At 46.2% G+C, this 23,017-nt stretch overlaps 1 protein-coding gene across 1 annotated transcript in view; it reads left to right on the forward strand.

Annotated features, from left to right (window-relative positions):
• CEP290 (centrosomal protein 290) overlaps positions 1–23,017 on the forward strand; it is a 497,171-nt gene that overhangs the window by 417,915 nt on the left and 56,239 nt on the right. Inside the window, exons 44-45 of the mRNA XM_063927658.1 lie at positions 8,026–8,160; positions 17,964–18,050. Of these exons, the coding sequence (XP_063783728.1) occupies positions 8,026–8,160; positions 17,964–18,050 (222 nt within the window). The remainder of the gene's footprint in view (positions 1–8,025; positions 8,161–17,963; positions 18,051–23,017) is intronic.

Here is a 23,017-nt window from a genome sequence, read left to right on the forward strand (position 1 = left end):
CGCCACCCTTAAGCAGCTGAGGACAAGAGTGGTGAGAAGGTCCCGGGCACCTAGTCAGTGGGAGTCAAGGGGGGGGGGGGGTAGCCCAGGAGTTACTTACAGCGACAAACCGCCCCCCTTCCCCTCCCACCACCACCACCACCGGAATCCAGGTAGCTAAAGCAGCCGGGTGAAACAGTAACAGAGATAACACCACTCTCATCGCCATATGCAGGGCGGAAGAGGGGGCGGAGCTTCTCACTGACGTTCTCTTCACTAGAAGTGCCATTTTAAGACTGTATACAGTGGAGAGAGCAAGACTGCAAGTAACTGCTAGCCTGCGCGGACCTCACAGTCTCCAGGTGTGATCAACACAGTGGGGGGGCTAGTGTGGGGGAGACTATTAACAATATATATATATATATATATATATATATATACATACACACACACACACACACACACACACACACACACATACATACATACATACATATGTATATATATTAGTACTCAGTCGTGGTCTCTATATTAACAGGTTCTGGGGGATATTCTGCCATGCTGGCTGCTCCTCTTTATATCTCTCTTCTTTCATACACTTCTGTTTGCTGTGTCTGATATTCATTCTATCTCTGTGTGGTTGTATATCTGTGAAAATGACAGGCAAAGGTACTGCATCCAAAGGCTCACAGAAGCTTTTCACTTGCAAGGTTTGTGGTAGTAAGTTTACACAATCATCGGCAGAGATTTAATTGTTTTGTGAGCAGTGTATTGATGGATCTGGATCACAGTCAGCCAGTAAGGCACAATAACCTACACCAGGCTGGATGTCGGTTCATACTGGAGTGATGTCCGATCTCTCTTCAGAGCTGGCAGCTGCCAGAAAGGACAGAGAGACACTGCACACTCAACCTATACAAGCGCCTGAACCAGTATGGGCACAGGCTCTTAAAAAGTCTATGGAAAGTTTAGCTTCAGCTGTAGGGCAGGCAAAACAGGGACCTCCTCACCAACCTCAATTAGTATCAAAAAAGCGCCTTCTTCCAGTGCTATTACAATCTGATGAATCAGACGATGATATACCGCCCCTGGAGGAAAGTGTATTTGAGGAGATCGAGGAAGATGTCCAGATTGAGGATGCTATTAACCCTTCTCAGGGTGTAGAGGCCCTCATTTTAGCTGTAAAGGAATTTTACAGATTTCTGATAAGGAGGAAAAACCAGTACAGCCCTCCTTTTTCAGTAAACGTCCAAAATCCACTGCTACTTTTCCTGTGTCACAGGAATTAGATCAATTCCAGGAGGCATGGTTATATCCGGATAAGAAGTTTCAAACCTCTAAAAGGATTTTTACTTCTTTTCCTTTCTTTTCTGATAGTAAGAAACTCTGGGAGAATCCACCTTCTGCGGACCCAGTGGTTTCTCATTTATCAAAGAAAATTGTACTTCCGGTCCCAGGGGCTACCTCACTTAAAGACTCTTTTGACTGAAAGATAGAGAATACACTAAAATCCATCTATACTGCAGCGGGTGTCGCCCTCTGGCCTGCAATAGGTGGATTCTGGGTTAACAAGGCCATAGAGACATGGGCTTTAAACCTAACGACAGGGATTCAAGAGGACAAGTCTCAGGAAGAACTGATCACTTTAGCACAACACATACAAGAGTCGGCCACCTATCTCTGCAGTGTTTCCAGAAATTATGACTAGTTAATTCTAGGATATCCACCATGGCAGTCTTAGTGCATAGGATCTTGTGGATGGCAGACACAGAGTCCAAAAGAGGTGTGGAATGACTACCATACACTGGACAGGCTTTGTTTGGTGAGAAACTAAATAAGTGGATATCACAGGTTACAGCAGGTAAGTCCACTTATCTTCCTTCGGCAGCTCCACCTCCGAGACGTGCCTATTCTGGTCAGTCTTTTCATTCCTTTCGAACCACAAGATTTAGAGGGAGAGCCAGAGGTGCCTCTAATGCCGCCAGAGGCACCAGAGGTCATGGACGCCAGGCAGCCACTACAACACAGCAGGATCCAAAGGCCACTCCTAAACCTGCAGCATGACGCCCTTCCCTCTCACCTGGGGGATCCCAGGGTGGGAGTGTGTCTTCAAAACTTCAGCCGGGGTCAGAGATCTAATTGCCCACGGCTACAAGATTGAATTCGAGTTCCTTCCATCTCACAGATTTTTCACCTCAAGTTTACCAGTGTTTCCAGAAAAGCAGGTAACTCTACAGATGACCATTTAGAGGCTTCTGGAAGCAGGAGTGATTTGTGCCAGTTCCAACACACCAGTGGAAAAGAGGCTTCTACTCAAATTTATTTGTAGTCCCAAAACCTGACGATTCGGTCAGACCTATCCTGAACCTGAAATCTCTGAATACCTAGCTTCGGGTTTTCAGATTCAATATGGAATCCTTGAAAGCTGTTATTGCAGAGTTGGAGGAACGGGAGTTTTTGGTATCCTTGGATATCAAGGACGCTTACCTCCACATCCCAATATGACCTCCACACCAGGCTTACCTCCGTTTTGCTATCAAGGAAGCTCTCTTATCAATTCCAGGCCTTACCCTTTGGTCTTTCGTCAGCCCCGAAGGTCATGGCAGAGATGATGTTACAACTCAGGATGCAGGGTGTGAACATTGGGCCTAATTCAGACCTGATCACTTGCTAGGGTTTTTTTGCACTGCTGCGAGCAGATAGTCACCGCCCATAGGGGAGTGTATTTTTGCTTTGCAAGTGTGCGATCGCATGTGCAGCCGAACGCTACAGAAAAGTTTTGTGCGGCTTCTGAGTTGCCCAGAACTTACTCAGCCGCTGCGATCACTTCAGCCTGTCCGGTCCCGGAATTGACGTCAGACACCCACCCTGCAAACGCTTGCACACGCTTGCGTTTTTCCAACCACGCCCAGAAAACGGTCAGTTGCCACCCACAAACGCCTTCCTCCTGTCAATTTCCTTGCGAATGGATTCTTCGTACAATCCATCGCACAGCAACGATCCGCTTTGTACCCGTGCAACGCGCCTTCGCATTGTGGTGCATACGCATGCGCAGTTCTGACCTGATTGCAGCACAAGAAAACCTAGCTTGCGATCAGGTCTGAATGACCCCCAGTGTACCTTATCTGAAAGACTTCCTTATAAAGGCTCCATCCAGGGAGCAGCTGCAACACAGCATGACGCTCACACAGCATCTGCTAATTCATCATGGGTGGATTCTGAACTTTCAGAAATCCCATTTGGAACCCACTCAGAAACTAAAGTTTCTAGGCATGACTCTCGACACAATTTCACAGAGGGTTTTTCTACCTCTGGACAAGGCACAGACAATTCAATCCTTGGTGCGTCTAGTTCTCCATCCACGCCAGGTTTTGGTCCATCTCTGCATACGCTTGCTAGGAAAAATGGTTGCTTCCTTCAATGCCATTTAGTACGGCAGGTTTCACTCCCGAATGTTTCAGCTGGATCTACTCGCCAAATGGTCGGGATCACACCTGCACATTCATCAGATAGTCCGCCTATCACCTCAGACGAGACTGTCTCTTCTGTGGTGGTTACACGTTCCACACCTGTTAGATGGACACTCATTTGCTGTATCCAACTGGGTGCTACTAACCACGGATGCAAGTCTCCGGGGTTAGGGGTCAGTTACCCAGGTTTCTCAGTTTCAAGGGCGATGGTCAGTGGCGGAAGCCACTCTTCCCATAAACATATTGGAACTGAGGGCGATTTTCAGTGCCCTAGGCCAATCCTTTCACTTGCTACAGGGTCAGGCTCTTAAGGTGCAATCCAATAATGCCACAGCCATGACCTAAGTCAACCGCCAGGGCGGTACAAAGAGCAGAGCAGCAATGAGAGAGGTAACCAGAATCCTTCATTGGGCAGAGAAAGATGCAACAGCAATTTTGGCGATATTCATCCTGGGTGTAGACAACTGGGAAACAGATTTCCTGAGCAGGCAGGAACTACACCCAGGAGAGTGGGGACTCCATCCTCTTGTATTCCAACAGGTTGTGTCCCGGTGGGGTTGACCAAAGATCGACCTGATGGCATCTCGCAACCACAATAAGCTCCAGTGTTTTTGCTCCAAAACAAGAGACCCGGAGGCAGTGGCGGTAAACGCCCTCACGACTCCCTGGATTTTTCGGAAGGTGTACCTGTTCCCCCCCGTTCCTGCTTATTATGTGAATATTGAAAAGGGAGAGAGTGCAGGCAATCCTGATTGACCCAGATTGGCCTCGCAGGGCATGGTAAGCCGACCTCATCTCCCTTCTGGTGGCCGATCAAGAGGGTCTGCTCCAACAGGACCCTTCATTTATCTGGACTTATAGCGGCTACGTTTAATGGCATTGCTGTTGAGCTGGCGGTCCTAGCACAGAAAGGTATTCCTGCATCAGTAATCCCTGTTTATGCTCCGAGCTAGGAAGGAGGTAACTTCCAGACACTACCACAGGATTTGGAAGATGTACGTCAGTTGGTGTGAAAGGAGACGGCATTCACCAGCAGCCTTCAGATTGGGTCGACTGTTGTGTTTCCTACAGGAAGGAGTAGACGTTGTTCTCCGACTAGGTGCCCTCAAAGTTCAGGTCTCGGCCTTGTCTGTATTCTTTCAGAGATGTTTGGCAACTCTCCCGGATGCTCAGACATTTTTCAAGGGAGTGCTTCGACTATTTTGTACCGGCAACGGCTCCTTGGGACATCAGTTTAGTTTCAGTCTTTTTCCAGTCCTCCTTGTTTAAACCATTGGAAACTTCCAACTTAAAATATCTCACGTGGAAGACAGTTACTCTTTTGGCTTTGGCATCAGCACGAAGAGACTCGGAATTGGGGGGGCCCTGTCCTGCAAGGCGCCTTATCTCATTTTCCATGAGGATAGAGCACAACTTCGTACTCAACAGCAGTTTTTACCAAAGGTTGTTTCGTCCTTTAATATTAACCAGCCAATAGTGCTCCCTGCCATTACGGATACCTCAGATACTTCAAAATCTCTTGATGTGGTGTTTGGCCTCCAAAACTACATTAGGAGAATGGCTGACGTCAGGAAGTCGGATTCCCTGTTTGTGTTATATGACATTTCCAAAATTAGCTGACCAGCTTCAAAGCAGACCATTCCTCGTTGGATTAAGCTTACCATCACTCAGTCCTGCGCTGCCTCCTCTTTACCACTGCCGTCTTCGGTTAAGGCTCATTCTACCTGCTCAGTGGGCCCTTCCTGGGTGGCTGCTCAGGGAGTATCTGCCTTTCAGTTATGTCGGGCTGCTGTCTGGTCAGGTACCAACACTTTTGTCAAGTTCTATCGGTTTGATACTTTGGTAGCATACGACACACAGTTGGGACGCTTGGTTTTACAGGAACCTCAGCACAATCCTGCCCATTTTGGGAGCTCTCGGACGTCCCCACTGTAGAACACCATCCCAGTATCGGGGGGGATGGGGGGGCATAGAGGGGAGGAGCCAATACACACACACAGTTTGAACATTTAAAGTGCATCGGCTCCAGGACCCTGTCTATACCCTACCGTAGAACACCATCCCAGTATCTCCTATGGATTCCGAGAAAAGGATTTGTCTGTGATTACCAAAATCCCATTTTCATAATATTGTTTCTGGGAGATATATTTTCTTCAAGCTCTAGAATGGTCCCCAGGAAATGTCATTGCAGTAGGAAAGGAGCACACAGAGAATTGTGTCTGGTGATCAGAGCAAGTCTCTCTTCTACACCAACATATTCATTGGCATTTGTCCAGGAAATACTGGGTGATCTGATGGGGGTCTCTAGGTCGACAAGACTTAGGTTGACAGTGTCTAGGTCGACCACTATTGGTCGACAGGGTTTCTAGGACGACAGGGTCTCTAGGTCAACATGTTCAAGGTCAACATGTTCTAGGTCAAAAGGTCGACATACGTTTTTAAAATTTTTTTAAATTTTTTTTAATCTTTTTTCATACTTTACGATCCACGTGGACTACGATTGGTAACGGTAACCTGTGCCGAGCGCAGTGTGGCACCTTGCCCAAAGCATGGCGAGCGAAGCGGTGCACTAATTGGGGTTCCTGGTCACTGTACAGCAAAAATGACACCAAAAAAGATTTAAAAAGTAATGTTGACCTTTTGGCCTGTCTACCTAGTTACTGTCGACCAATAGTGGTTGACCTAGACACTGTCGGTCTTCAATACCACACCTGCATATTGCATACTGGGTGATCAGATGGAGCTCTTGCTACTGAACAATCCGATGGGGCTCGCTGCATTTTACATACTGGATGATGCAATGGGGCTCGCTGCCTATTGCATACTGGGTGATCAGACGGAGCTTGCTGCATATTGCATAGTGGTTGATCAAATGGGACTTGCTGCATATTGCTTACTAGGCCTGATTCAGATGTGGTTGGATTTAGTATTGCTGCTGCTTACGTCTTGGACGGAAAACTGTGCTGGTGCGTCTTTACACATGATGCCGCACGGATAGTCACTTTAGCACATGGTATTAAATCTGACTACCTCGGCTACCGGATTAGCTCCCACTTTAGGTGTGAATTAGAATCAGGCCCAGTATATTTAAAAGATATTTTCTATACAAATATGCTTCCAAAGTAATTTATTTATCTACTCTTCCCCCGCCCTATAACTTAGAGAACATGTAATAATAGGTCTGATCGAATGCAATGAAACATTTTGTATATCTAATTGATATTAAGTAATAAATAATGAGTATATATTTAGAAGGAATTCCGGAAAAAAAATGTTTAATTTATATACATGTAATTTAAAGATTATCTCATTTGGGTACAACTCCATGGTTGGTTGGTTTGTTTGTTTTTAACCACTCAAAATGTCCATTAGATTTAGACAACACCCAATCAAGTGAATTCCTTATTACTTAATGTGTTTTCTTTGTTTACAACAATGCTGCCTATCACACATCAGTATCTGGAGGAAGATACAGAAAATGTTATCCTTCTCTCTCTTACTTCTGAAGCTTGTAAACTACAAGATACAGTATTTGCCAATAAAAAGAGGAGCATTTTTAAAAGATCAAAGGAAAATAAAACAAAAAGATTGGACGCCAATTCTGAAAATCTTGAGCATTTTAAAACTTCAGCAGATAACTCATTGTTTCCTTGTGCAACACAGAAAACCGGTAATGAGGGTGAAAATATTGGCACCTCTAATAAGTGCCAAGCCATTTCGTATCCAGATCATGTTGCCGCCACAGTAGGTAATGAAAATTCAAATGCAGGTGAAGAATTATGTATTTACAATCGAACCAACCATGCAACAAGTTCTAAAACTCCAGATGCTACTCCATTGGTGAGCAACACTCCCACACCAGTGAGCCGAGAAACGTCACCACGGTCGTGTGATGCATCAGTGTCCACAAGTGTAGCAGCCTCTCCAAAGCTACATGATATATCACTTCCTGTTAGTACAACAGCAACTCCAGGCTTGGGTGGTACATCATGTTTTGAAAGCACACAAGCTACTGATGAGCAGGACTCAAATGATGATAATGATTGTCAGATTACATGTGACACTACATCAGCCAAAGCAAGCAAGACGAATACAAGTCAAGAATTAGATGAAATCCAATTCCATTACAGTGGAGAACATCATTGTACAAATGAAGACATGATAGAGTTCAGTACTTTAAACAGTAATGGATTAGTTGTTGGCACTGAATGTGTTACATCTGCAGATGTTTGTAACCAGGAACCTTCCTATAGGTGTAGTAACAATGAAGCAAATAAGTTGGATGTTATACTAACTGGAAAGGATGAGTTCCAAAGAAACAGTTGCAATAAATTGGAATGGAGTTCAAACCACATTGTAAAACTGCAGGTGTGAGAGTATTCCAAACCCTATATCCCCTGCATTATCCTGTGAAGCAGTAGCTTGCTTATAGATTATCACATTAGCAATAATTATCTGTTTAGTCATATTATTGCAGTTCCTGCTGTCATTTTATCCCAAGCCCTGTGTATTGTGCAATGATTTACAATTTAAGTAAGCTTTCTAGACTAACGTATTTATTTTGTTTACACACTAGACATCTGGTGTAGGATCAGAAGATCAGTCTATTAGAGAGATGGAACTTCAGAAAGAGAATTTGAGACTGTCTTCTGAAAATGTTGAGCTGCAATTTCAGCTGGAACAAGCTATTAAAGACTTACCACGTTTAAAGGTATGATAAGATTTATAAATGCTCACCCTCAAATGATTTGATAGTCCCTTATGGACATCCGCAATCAAGAGCTGTTCAAATGTACAAACTTAAAATAAAATTCTACAAATAATTTTAAAAGCAGCAATCTCAGTTTGTTTTTTTAAATAAATAGTAATTTTAGCACCTTTAAGCATGCATCTGATTTTTTAGTAGCTGTAAACCAAGAAATAATTATTTCCTTTTCAATATGTCTCTCAAGAGCTAACAAATATGACTGCAAATCAGACTTAAACTCTCTGAATATCATGCATGAGCAGAGGTGGTAGAAGTTAAAGTTTTTACAGTGCAAACAGAGCTCCAAAACGCCGCAGCTCACTATGTCACGTGGCTGTGGTTGCCATGGTAGTCACATGACACTTTGGAAATTCTACAAAATTAGAAATCATTACATAGCAGCCTGAATAAATAAACCAAGGAAAAATGGTAATTACAGGTTGAGTATCCCTTATCCAAAATGCTTGGGACCAGAAGTATTTTGGATATTGGATTTTTCCGTATTTTGGAATAATTGCATACAATAATGAGATATCATGGTGATGGGACCTAAGTCTAAGCACAGAATCCATTTATGTTTCATATACACCTTATCCACACAGCCTGAAGGTAATTTTTGCCAATATTTTTAATAACATTGTGCATTAAACATAGTGTGTTTACATTCACACAATTTATTTATGTTTCATATACACCTTATACACACAGCCTAAAGGTCATTTAATACAATATTTTTAATAACTTTTTGTATTAAACAAAGTTTGTGTACATTGAGCCACAGAAAACAAAGGTTTCACTATCTCACTCTCACTCCAAAAATTCCGTATTTCGGAATATTCCGTATTTCGGAATATTTGGATATGGGATACTCAACCTGTACTAATATTAATTTAACAGATAAATATAGTGTGAATAGTGCTCCCCAAATGATTATGGTATATATCACCTAGTCCAATGTCAGTCCAATAGGTATATCTGCAACGGATTCAAGCTGTATCCAAATAAGGCGTCCTCTATTGTCTGTCTCTCTCTTTTTTTTTTCTTTTTCAAAAAAGATACCTTAAAGGAAATTAGAAAGATGTGCCTCTCATTGCTTAAAACAGTTTTTACATTTAATTGTACACACAAACCTATAAACAATCTTTAAAATTTGGTGGTGAGAAGCAGTGACTGATACCGTGTGGAACCTTGAGGGGCTGAACAACGAAACCGTGTAGGTGAACCCGGAACTAACCCTTTCATGCTATTCACATTCCTTATATAGGCCCACTCTGGTACGCAGCCACTTCTTATGGTGGCAACAACCCTTTTTTATTAAATTGTATGTGCTTTTTAAAGATTGTTATATGCTTGTGTGTACAATTAAATGTAAAAACTGTTGTACGCAATGAGAGGCACATCTTTCTAATTTCCTTTGAGGTATATGTTTGTTTGTTTTTAAAAAAAGGAGACAATAGAGGACGCCTCATTTGGATACAGCTTGAATCCATTGCAGATATACCTACTGGACTGACATTGGAGTAGGTAATATATACCATAATCATTTGGGAGCCCTATTCACACTATATCTGTTTTATGTGCAATATGGTTGGTGGTTACCTTATGAATTAGCTGTACTCTATTTCATAGCACAGAAAATATACCATTTGTTTGACCAATATTATTTTGTTCATGGGATTGCTGCTATATCAGTTAATCAAACTAGCACAACTTCAAATGTTTTACCATACAAAATGTTATTTTATTTGTACTATTCTATGTTACTATTGATGTTTTGTTTTAGCCTTGTTTTCTAAACTACAATAATATGCACAGAAGATGGTTAGATATTTTGTGTTACAGTATCTACCTGTGTCCAGCTTATTATTTTTTTAATAGTTATTTCTATTATATATTTTTACCTATTATGGGGTATATTCAATTAGAGTCGTAAACTGCCGTCTTGTCGGAAAGACGGCAGTTTACAACTAGAATAGGTTGGAAGGGGTTCCAACCTATTCAATCCAGCCTCATTTTTTCCGACAAGTCGGGAAATCCAACTTGTCAGAAAGCACGTGGATTGGCGGAATAGCCACCGATCCACATGCTTCTGTCGGAAAGGGGGACCAAATCCGACAGATTTTAGCCCTATTTCCGACAGTGTCAATCCGACTTTTAAAAAAGTCGGATTGACACTGTCAGGACCAGGCCAAACCTGTCTGATCTGGACCGGCGTCCGTGCAGCTGCTGTGTGTCATGGCTGTTATTGATTTTAGAAAAAGACATTCTGAGAGCCGCCTGGCGCCGCTGACACTGTGGTGAGAGCGAGGCGGACGGGATATCCCCACTGTCAGTGTCAGCGATGCCGGGCGGCTCTCAGCGAGGCGGCTGCTGCTGCACAGGATGCATCACACAGGGCGGCAGGGGCGAAGGAAGCCGGTTGGCGTGAGGTATATGTTAGGGCTTATTTAAGAATGTATTTTCTCTAACGTCCTAAGTGGATGCTGGGGACTCCGTCAGGACCATGGGGAATAGCGGCTCCGCAGGAGACAGGGCACAAAAATAAAGCTTTAGGATCAGGTGGTGTGTACTGGCTCCTCCCCCTATGACCCTCCTCCAAGCCTCAGTTAGGTTTTTGTGCCCGTCCGAGCAGGGTGCAATCTAGGTGGCTCTCCTAAAGAGCTGCTTAGAAAAAGTTTTTTAGGTTTTTTATTTTCAGTGAGTCCTGCTGGCAACAGGCTCACTGCATCGAGGGACTTAGGGGAGAGAATTTCAACTCACCTGCGTGCAGGATGGATTGGATTCTTAGGCTACTGGACACCATTAGCTCCAGAGGGAGTCAGAACACAGGTCTCACCCTGGGGTTCGTCCCGGAGCCGCGCCGCCGACCCCCCTTACAGATGCTGAAGATTGAAGGTCCGGAAACAGGCGGCAGAAGGCTCTTCAGTCTTCATGAAGGTAGCCCACAGCACTGCAGCTGTGCGCCATTGTTGTCACACACTTCACACCAGACGGTCACGGAGGGTGCAGGGCGCTGCTGGGGGCGCCCTGGGCAGCAATATATAATACCTTTTATAGCAAAAGAATACATCACATATAGCCATTGAGGCTATATGTATGTATTTAACCCATGCCAAATGTCTAAAACTCCGGGAGAAAAGCCCGCCGGAATAGGGGGCGGGGCTTATTCTCCTCAGCACACAGCGCCATTTTCCTGCTCAGCTCCGCTGTGAGGAAGGCTCCCAGGACTCTCCCCTGCACTGCACTACAGAAACAGGGTAAAACAGAGAGGGGGGGCATATTTTGGCGATATTTTTATATATTTAAGCGGCTATAAGGAACAACACTTATATAGGGTTGTTCCCATATATATTATAGCGCTTGGGTGTGTGCTGGCAAACTCTCCCTCTGTCTCCCCAAAGGGCTAGTGGGGTCCTGTCTTCGATAAGAGCATTCCCTGTGTGTCTGCTGTGTGTCGGTACGTGTGTGTCGACATGTATGAGGACGATGTTGGCGTGGAGGCAGAGCAATTGCCGATAATGGTGATGTCACCCCCCAGGGAGTCGACACCGGAATGGATGGCTTTGTTTATGGAATTACGTGATAATGTCAGCACAGTACAAAAATCAGTTGACGACATGAGACGGCCGGCAAACCAGTTAGTACCTGCCCAGGCGTCTCAGACACCGTCAGGGGCTGTAAAGCGCCCTTTACCTCAGTCGGTCGACACAGACCCAGACACAGACACTGAATCTAGTGTCGACGGTGATGAAACAAACGTATTTTCAAGTAGGGCCACACGTTATATGATCACGGCAATGAAGGAGGCTTTGCATATCTCTGATACTACAAGTACCACAAAAAGGGGTATTATGTGGGGGGTGAAAAAACTACCTGTAGTTTTTCCTGAATCAGAGGAATTAAATGATGTATGTGATGAAGCGTGGGTTAACCCAGATAGAAAAATGCTAATTTCAAAAAAGTTATTAGCATTATACCCTTTCCCGCCAGAGGTTAGGGCGCGCTGGGAAACACCCACTAGGGTGGATAAGGCGCTCACACGCTTATCAAAACAAGTGGCGTTACCGTCTCCTGATACGGCCGCCCTCAAGGATCCAGCAGATAGGAGGCTGGAAACTACCTTAAAAAGTATATACACACATACTGGTGTTATACTGCGACCAGCCATCGCCTCAGCCTGGATGTGCAGTGCTGGGGTCGTCTGGTTGGATTCCCTGACTGAAAATATTGATACCCTGGAAAGGGACAGTATTTTATTGACTATAGAGCAATTAAAGGATGCTTTCCTTTATATGCGAGATGCGCAGAGAGATATTTGCACTCTGGCATCGAGAGTAAATGCGATGTCCATATCTGCCAGAAGGAGTTTATGGACGCGACAGTGGTCAGGTGATGCGGATTCCAAACGACATATGGAAGTATTGCCGTATAAAGGGGAGGAATTATTTGGCGTCGGTCTATCGGATCTGGTGGCCACGGCAACTGCCGGAAAATCCACCTTTTTACCTCAGACCCCCTCCCAACAGAAAAAGACACCGTCTTTTCAGCCGCAGTCCTTTCGGTCCTATAAGAACAAGCGGACAAAGGGACAGTCATATCTGCCTCGGGGCAGAGGAAGGGGTAAGAGAGGGCAGCAAGCAGCCCCTGCCCAGGAACAGAAGCCCTCCCAGGGTTCTGCAAAGCCCTCAGCATGACGCTGGGGCCTTACAAGCGGACTCAGGAACGGTGGGGGGTCGACTCAAGAATTTCAGCGCACAGTGGGCTTGCTCACAGGTGGACCCCTGGATTCTGCAGGTAGTATCTCAGGGTTACAGGTTGGAATTCGAGAAGTCTCCCCCTCGCCGGTTCCTAAAGTCTGCTTTGCCAACGTCTCCCTCAGACAGGGCGACGGTATTGGAAGCCATTCACAAGCTGTTTGCTCAGCAGGTGATAGTCAAGGTACCCCTCCTACAACAGGGAAAGGGGTATTACTCCACGCTATTTGTGGTACCGAAGCCGGACGGCTCGGTAAGACCTATTCTAAATCTCAAATCTTTGAACCTGTACATACAAAAATTCAAGTTCAAGATGGAGTCACTCAGAGCAGTGATAGCGAATCTGGAAGAAGGGGACTTTATGGTGTCCCTGGACATAAAGGACGCTTACCTGCATGTCCCAATTTGCCCTTCACATCAAGGGTACCTCAGGTTCGTGGTGCAAAACTGTCATTATCAGTTTCAGACGCTGCCGTTTGGATTGTCCACGGCACCTCGGGTCTTTACCAAGGTAATGGCCGAAATGATGATCCTTCTACGAAGAAGAGGCGTATTAATTATCCCTTACTTGGACGATCTCCTGATAAGGGCAAGATCCAGAGAACAGCTGGAAGACGGAGTAGCACTAACCCAACTAGTGCTGCAACAACACGGGTGGATTCTGAATTTTCCAAAATCTCAGTTGACCCCGACGACACGTCTGCTATTCCTGGGAATGATTCTGGACACGGTTCAGAAAAAGGTGTTTCTTCCGGAGGAGAAAGCCAGGGAGTTATCCGAACTTGTCAGGAACCTCCTAAAACCAGGGACAGTGTCTGTGCATCAATGCACAAGAGTCCTGGGAAAGATGGTGGCTTCTTACGAAGCGATTCCATTCGGCAGATTCCACGCACGAACTTTTCAGTGGGATCTGCTGGACAAATGGTCCGGATCGCATCTGCAGATGCATCAGCGGATAACCTTATCGCCACGGACAAGGGTGTCTCTTCTGTGGTGGTTGCAGAGTGCTCATCTGTTAGAGGGCCGCAGATTCGGCATACAGGACTGGGTCCTGGTGACCACGGATGCCAGTCTGAGAGGCTGGGGAGCGGTCACACAAGGAAGAAATTTCCAGGGCTTGTGGTCAAGCATGGAAACGTCATTTCACATAAATATCCTGGAACTAAGGGCCATTTACAATGCCCTAAGTCAAGCAAGGCCTCTGCTTCAGGGTCAGCCGGTGTTGATCCAGTCGGACAACATCACGGCAGTCGCCCACGTAAACAGACAGGGCGGCACAAGAAGCAGGAGGGCAATGACGGAAGTTGCAAGGATTCTTCGCTGGGCGGAAAATCATGTGATAGCACTGTCAGCAGTGTTCATTCCGGGAGTGGACAACTGGGAAGCAGACTTCCTCAGCAGACACGATTTACACCCGGGAGAGTGGGGACTTCATCCAGAAGTCTTCCACATGATTGTGAACCGTTGGGAAAAACCAATGGTGGATATGATGGCGTCCCGCCTCAACAAAAAACTGGACAGGTATTGCGCCAGGTCAAGAGATCCTCAGGCAATAGCTGTGGACGCTCTGGTAACACCGTGGGTGTTCCAGTCAGTGTATGTGTTCCCTCCTCTGCCTCTCATACCAAAAGTACTGAGAATTATACGGCAAAAGGGAGTAAGAACGATACTAGTGGCTCCGGATTGGCCAAGAAGAACTTGGTACCCGGAACTTCAAGAGATGCTCACGGAGGATCCGTGGCCTCTACCTCTAAGACGGGACCTGCTTCAGCAGGGACCGTGTCTATTCCAAGACTTACCGCGGCTGCGTTTGACGGCATGGCGGTTGAACGCCGAATTCTAAAGGAAAAAGGCATTCCGGAAGAGGTCATTCCTACACTGGTAAAGGCCAGGAAGGAGGTGACTGCACAACATTATCACCGCATTTGGAGGAAATATGTTGCGTGGTGTGAGGCCAGGAAGGCCCCCACGGAGGAATTTCAACTGGGTCGATTCCTACATTTCCTGCAAACAGGATTGTCTATGGGCCTCAAATTAGGGTCCATTAAGGTTCAAATTTCGGCCCTGTCGATTTTCTTCCAGAAAGAATTGGCTTCAGTTCCTGAAGTCCAGACTTTGGTAAAAGGAGTACTACATATACAGCCCCCGGTTGTGCCCCCAGTGGCACCGTGGGATCTTAATGTAGTCTTGGATTTTCTCAAATCCCATTGGTTTGAGCCGCTCAAATCGGTGGAGCTGAAGTATCTCACATGGAAAGTAACCATGCTACTGGCCCTGGCTTCAGCCAGGAGAGTATCAGAATTGGCGGCTTTATCATATAAGAGCCCATATCTGATTTTCCATACGGACAGGGCAGAACTGCGGACGCGTCCTCATTTTCTGCCTAAGGTGGTGTCAGCGTTTCACCAACCAGCCTATTGTGGTGCCTGCGGCTACTAACGAGTTGGAGGATTCCAAGTTGTTGGACGTGGTCCGGGCATTGAAAATATATATTTCAAGAACGGCGGGAGTCAGAAAGTCTGACTCACTGCTTATATTGTATGCACCCAACAAGATGGGTGCTCCTGCTTCTAAGCAGACGATTGCTCGTTGGATTTGTAGCACAATTCAACTTGCACATTCTGTGGCAGGCTTGCCACAACCTAAATCTGTCAAGGCCCATTCCACAAGGAAAGTGGGCTCATCCTGGGCGGCTGCCCGGGGAGTCTCGGCATTACAACTCTGCCGAGCTGCTACTTGGTCAGGGACAAATACGTTTGCAAAATTCTACAAATTTGATACCCTGGCTGAGGAGGACCTTGAGTTCTCTCATTCGGTGCTGCAGAGTCATCCGCACTCTCCCGCAAGTTTGGGAGCTTTGGTATAATCCCCATGGTCCTGACGGAGTCCCCAGCATCCACTTAGGACGTTAGAGAAAATAAGAATTTACTTACCGATAATTCTATTTCTCGTAGTCCGTAGTGGATGCTGGGCGCCCATCCCAAGTGCGGATTGTCTGCAATACTTGTACATAGTTATTGTTACAAAAAAATCGGGTTGTTATTTGTTGTGAGCCGTCTGTTCAGCGGCTCCTACGTTTGTCATACTGTTAACTGGGTTCAGATCACAAGTTATACGGTGTGATTGGTGTGGCTGGTATGAGTCTTACCCGGGGTTCAATATCCTTCCTTATTGTGTACGCTCGTCCGGGCACAGTATCCTAACTGAGGCTTGGAGGAGGGTCATAGGGGGAGGAGCCAGTACACACCACCTGATCCTAAAGCTTTATTTTTGTGCCCTGTCTCCTGCGGAGCCGCTATTCCCCATGGTCCTGACGGAGTCCCCAGCATCCACTACGGACTACGAGAAATAGAATTATCGGTAAGTAAATTCTTATTTTTCTAAAATCAATAACAGCCCTGACACACAGCAGCTGCACGGTTGCCAGGCCAAATCCGACAGTCGGATTAGGCTCAAATCTGACAGTCGGATTTGGTCACTCTTTGAATAGGGGTTGTCGGATCCATTCCGACAAATGCATGTTGGAATGGATCCAACTCTTAATGAATACACCCCTATATATTTGTACACACCACAGCAGATTAGGTCAAAAAATCTGAAAGAAAATACTGAAGTAATAGTTGACATTTCAATACCTCTAACACGGACTATAGGGACTACGTATGACGGTGACGTCAGGAATCTCTTTTTGCAGAAAATGTGTGTTGGCCACAACATGATGCGACTAGGATGCACCAGGAGACTGTGCTGACTAATTTGACATGTGACACTTGTATACTATGTGTGATTGAGTCTGTATACAGAGCACAACAGAACTTGTGTTGGGGGAAAAAAAAGTACATTGTAGCACTTTATATACAGTTTCAGAGACTCAGTCGCACACAGATATACAAGTGCCATATCAAATTAATCAGCACTGTCTCCTGGTGCGTCCTAGCTGAATCTCATTGTGACTAATGGGTATATTCAATAACTGTCGGAAGCTGCCGTCTTGTCGGAAAGACGTCAACTTCCGACAGAAATAGGCCGGAAGCGGTTCGATCTCAGCTCCCCCTGCCGCCGTCCAGCTTACACCCACCGCCGTCCCACTCACCCCCGCTTTCCGCCCCTGTTAATCCGCCGGCCGCCGCCATCTGAACCACCCCACCGCTGCTGTCAGCGCAGCAGCTTACAGCGGCAGGACACAGGACCCTGTGTACGGCCAAATCCGACAGTCGGATTTGTCCGTCCATTGAATAGGGGTTATCTGATCCATTCCGACAACTGCATGTCGTAATGGATCCAACACTTATTGAATATACCCCTAAGATGCAGTTTCGGGGGGAAAAAAAGCACAAAAGACCTCCAATGCTAGAAAAGTCTTAAAGGACCTGGCAAGCCGAGAGGGAATGTTTTGTGTGGCTGCAGCAATAATGTATGAGGACACATCTGTGTTTGGCATAAATATATTTTGTCTTCACATAAGTAAGGCAAATATTAATACAGGTTGAGTATCCCATATCCAAATATTCCGAAATACGGACTTTTTTGAGTGAGCGTGAGATAGTGAAACCTTTGTTTTTTCATGGCTCAATGTACACAAACTTTGTTTAATACACAGTTATTAAAAATATTGTATTAAATGACCTTCAGGCTGTGTGTATAAGGTGAATATGAAACATAAATGAACTGTGTGAATGTAGATACACTTTGATTAATGCACAAAGTTACAAAAAATATTGGCTAAACTTACCTTCCGGCTGTGTGTATAAGGTGTATATGTAACATAAATGCATTCTGTGCTTAGACTTGGGTCCCATCACCATGATACCTCATTATGATATGCAATTATTCCAAAATACGGAAAAATCCGATATCCAAAATACCTCTGATCCCAAGCATTTTGGATAAGGGATACTCAACCTGTATAGTACTTTAAAATGTTTAATTACTTTTTAAACACTCACTTATTCTCCTTGCTTAGTACTATATCAATAGTATTGTGACTTACTTTATCTATATTTTACTTTTTAGGATCAAATAACTAATTTAAAAGAAATGTGTGATCTTCTCAAAAAAGATAAACTGGAAGCTGAGCGTAAACTTGGAAATGTGCGAGGGGTAAGTTCTTATATTCTGTTCTGGTCATAGCACCAAATCATCTGTGGGCATTCTGCTACGTTCTAGACTACTTGTAAGGTGCATGGTGAAAAGCATTTTGTAGTGTAAATTAATGCAAATCTGAAAAGAATGACTTTGTTGAGTGGGTGATTTGTGGAAAGGATAATGGTGGTCAGTAGGGAGGCCAATCCCGGGATCGGCGGGATCCTGGGATTTGGGCCCAAAAATGCCACGATTTAAATCCCGGAATTGGAGCATCCAATCCCGGGATTCACGGGATTACACTCCGCATGTGCGGGAGGGAGTGTGTGTAAGTAATACTACTTACACTTAGGCGGGCGGCAGCCATAGACTAACGCTGAACGCGGCGGCACTTCAAATGTGGCGCCGGCCGCCAGCCAATCAGAGCTGGCGGACCGGCAGCCAATCAGGGAAGCTGCCGTGGCAGCCAATCAGGAGCGACTGCTGCGGCCGCTCCCCTGATTGGCTGCTGGTCCGCCAGCTCTGGTTGGCTGGCGGCCAGCGCTTCATTTGAAATGCCGCCGCGTTCAGTGTGTCCATGGCTGGCGCCCACCTAATAGTAAGTGGTACTTACACCCACCCTCCCGCGCCGCTACCAATCCTCCCGCCCAGCTACCTACACCCCCTCCGCCCAGCTACCTACACCCTCCCGCCCAGCTACCTACACCCTCCGCACCGCTACCTACACCCTCCCGCCCAGCTACCTACACCCTCCTGCACTGCTACCTACACCCTCCCTCCCTTCCCCGCCGCTACCTACACCCTCCCGTACCGCTACCTACCCTCCAGCGTTGCTCCCTACACCCTTCTTCACTGATCCCTACTGCAATCCCGGGAATCCCGGGATTGATCGTTTTTCAATCCCGAATCCCGGGATTGAAAAAACGGCCCGGGATTGGCCTCCCTAGTGGTCAGTGAGGAAGAAAATAAATATTGAACATGTTTATGCGTTTCTGAGTGAATCATGTTTCTCATCAAGATAATTAATACAGTAGGTTTCAAGACTTCCCATCAATTTTTTTAAAAGAATTGATAGAAATGTTTGGTGGCCATATTTTTAATGGTTTGGTAGCCATGTTTTTCCCAACAGTTTTTTTTTTAAGAATTAATAGAAATGTTTGGTAGCCATATTTTTAAATGAAGATCTATGAATAGTGAAATCTACACACCCAAGCAGTTTAGCTATGAAAATAAGCGTATAGCATTTTTAACACGTGGAAGGAAACAGAGTTACTGAGAGAAAACCGACGCAGATACAGGTAGAATGTACAAACTGGTGGTCTGGAATTGAACTCCTTACATGACTTCTGTAAAGAAACTTTGCTAACCACTACACCACTGTGTAGCCTCAACTTTCACATACTCCTAGCTGACCCACCAGCACAGCAAGTATGCACTATGCACTCTGCATGAGTATCACAAAGAAGGAAGGTGCCTCCAAACACCCATTTTGCATATGCAGATGTGAGCTCCCTCATTGTTGCTGCAGTCACTTTAAAGAGCCCTTCTTAGTTGTTATTATTATTATTTTCTCTGACGTCCTAGTGGATGCTGGGAACTCCGTAAGGACCATGGGGAATAGACAGGCTCCGCAGGAGACTGGGCACTCTAAAAGAAAGATTAGGTACTATCTGGTGTGCACTGGCTCCTCCCTCTATGCCCCTCCTCCAGACCTCAGTTAGATTTCTGTGCCCGGCCGAGCTGGATGCACACTAGGGGCTCTCCTGAGCTCCTAGAAAGAAAGTATATGTTAGGTTTTTTATTTTACAGTGAGACCTGCTGGCAACAGGCTCACTGCAACGAGGGACTAAGGGGAGAAGAAGCGAACCTACCTGCTTGCAGCTAGCTTGGGCTTCTTAGGCTACTGGACACCATTAGCTCCAGAGGGATCGACCGCAGGACCCGTCCTTGGTGTTCGTTCCCGGAGCCGCGCCGCCGTCCCCCTTACAGAGCCAGAAGCATGAAGATGGTCCGGAAAATCGGCGGCAGAAGACTTCAGTCTTCACCAAGGTAGCGCACAGCACTGCAGCTGTACGCCATTGCTCCTCATACACACTTCACACTCCGGTCACTGAGGGTGCAGGGCGCTGGGGGGGGGGGGGCGGGCGCCCTGAGCAGCAATAAAAACACCTTGGCTGGCAAAATAATCACAATATATAGCCCCAGAAGCTATATATGTGATAATTACCCCTGGCAGAATCCATAAAAAGCGGGAGAAAAGACAGCGAAAAAGGGGTGGAGCTATCTCCCTCGGCACACTGGCGCCATTTTCTCTTCACAGTGTAGCTGGAAGACAGCTCCCCAGGCTCTCCCCTGTAGTTTTCAGGCTCAAAGGGTTAAAAAGAGAGGGGGGGGGCACTAAATTTAGGCGCAATATTGTTTATACAAGCAGCTATTGGGGAAAATTCACTCAGTGATAGTGTTTATCCCTACATTATATAGCGCTCTGGTGTGTGCTGGTATACTCTCTCTCTGTCTCCCCAAAGGGCTGTGTGGGGTCCTGTCCTCAGTCAGAGCATTCCCTGTGTGTGTGCGGTGTGTCGGTACGGCTGTGTCGACATGTTTGATGAGGAGGCTTATGTGGAGGCGGAGCAGATGCCGATAAATTGGATGTCGCCCCCTGTGGGCCGACACCAGAGTGGATGGATAGGTGGAAGGTATTAACTGACAGTGTCAACTCCTTACATAAAAGGGTGGATGACGTAACAGCTATGGGACAGCCGGCTTCTCAGCCCGCGCCTGCCCAGGCGTCTCAAAGGCCATCAGGGGCTCAAAAACGCCCGCTCCCTCAGATGGCAGACACAGATGTCGACATGGAGTCTGACTCCAGTGTCGACGAGGTTGAGACATATACACAATCCACTAGGAACATCCGTTACATGATCCCGGCAATAAAAAATGTGTTACACATTTCTGACATTAACCCAAGTACCACTAAAAAAGGGTTTTATGTTTGGGGAGAAAAAGCAGGCAGTGTTTTGTTCCCCCATCAAATGAGTGAATGAAGTGTGAAAAAGCGTGGGTTCCCCCGATAAGAAACTGGTAATTTCTAAAAAGTTACTGATGGCGTACCTTTTCCCGCCAGAGGATAAGTTACGCTGGGAGATATCCCCTAGGGTGAATAAGGCGCTCACACGTTTGTCAAAAAAGGTGGCACTGCCGTCTTAGGATACGGCCACTTTGAAGGTACCTGCTGATAAAAAGCAGGAGGCTATCCTGAAGTCTGTATTTACACACTCAGGTACTAGACTGAGACCTGCAGATAGTGCTGCTGCAGCGTGGTCTGTAACCCTGTCAAACAGGGATACTATTTTGCGAACATAAGTCGTCGTCTTATATATGAGGGATGCACAGAGGGATATTTTGCCGGCTGGCATCCAGAATTAATGCAATGTCCATTCTGTCAGGAGGGTATTAGAGACCCGACACTGGACAGGTGATGCTGACTTTAAAAGGCACATAGAGCCTTATAAGGGTGAGGAATTGTTTGGGGATGGTCTCTGGGACCTCGTATCCACAGCAACAGCTGGGAAGAAAAATTTTTACCTCAGGTTTCCTCACAGCCTAAGAAAGCACTGTATTATCAGGTACAGTCCTTTCGGCTTCAGAAAAGCAAGCGGGTCAAAGGCGCTTCCTTTCTGCACAGAGACGAGGGAAGAGGGAAAAAGCTGCACCAGTCAGCCAGTTCCCAGAATCAAAATTCTTCCCCCGCTTCCTCTGAGTCCACCGCATGACGCGGGGGCTCCACAGGCGTAGCCAGGTACGGTGGGGGGCCGCCTCAAAAAATTTCAGCGATCAGTGGGCTCGCTCACAGGTGGATCCCTGGATCCTTCAAGTAGTATCTCAGGGGTACAGGCTGGAATTCGAGGCGTCTCCCCCCCGCCGTTTCCTCAAATCTGCCTTGCCGACAACTCCCTCAGGCAGGGAGGCTGTGCTAGAGGCAATTCACAAGCTGTATTCCCAGCAGGTGATAGTCAAGGAGACCCTACTTCAACAAGGACGGGGTTACTATTCCACACTGTTTGTGGTACCGAAACCGGACGGTTCGGTGAGACCCATTTTAAATTTGAAGTCCTTGAACACATACATAAAAAAATTCAAGTTCAAGATGGAATCGCTCAGGGCGGTTATTGCAAGCCTGGAGGAGGGGGATTACATGGTATCCCTGGACATCAAGGATGCTTACCTACATGTCCCCATTTACCATCCTCACCAGGAGTACCTCAGATTTGTGGTACAGGATTGCCATTACCAATTCCAAACACTGCCGTTTGGACTGTCCACGGCACCGAGGGTCTTTACCAAGGTAATGGCAGAAATGATGATACTCCTTCGAAAAAAGGGAGTTTTTAATTATCCCGTACTTGGACGATCTCCTTATAAAGGCGAGGTCCATGGAGCAGTTGTTGGTCGGAGTAGCACTATCTCGGGAAGTGCTACAACAGCACGGATTGATTCTATACATTCCAAAGTCACAGCTGGTTCCTACCACACGCCTGTTGTTCCTGGGGAGGGTTCTGGACACAGAACAGAAAAAAGTGTTTCTCCCGCAGGAGAAAGCCAAGGAGCTGTCATCTCTAGTCAGAGACCTCCTGAAACCAAAACAGGTATCGGTGCATCACTGCACAAGAGTACTGGGAAAAATGGTAGCTTCTTACGAAGCAAAATTCCATTCGGCAGGTTCCATGCAAGAACCTTTCAGTGGGACCTCTTGGACAAGTGGTCGGAATCGCATCTTCAGATGCATCGGCTGATAACCCTGTCTCCAAGGACCAGGGTATCTCTACTGTGGTGGCTGCAGAGTGCTCATCTTCAAGAGGGCCGCAGATTCGGCATACAGGACTGGGTCCTGGTAACCACGGATGCCAGCCTTCGAGGCTGGGGGGCAGTCACACAGGGAAGAAATTTCCAAGGACTTTGGTCAAGTCAGGAGTCATCCCTACACA

This window comes from Pseudophryne corroboree, chromosome 6, assembly GCF_028390025.1.
Source record: "Pseudophryne corroboree isolate aPseCor3 chromosome 6, aPseCor3.hap2, whole genome shotgun sequence".
Lineage (NCBI taxonomy): Eukaryota > Metazoa > Chordata > Amphibia > Anura > Myobatrachidae > Pseudophryne > Pseudophryne corroboree.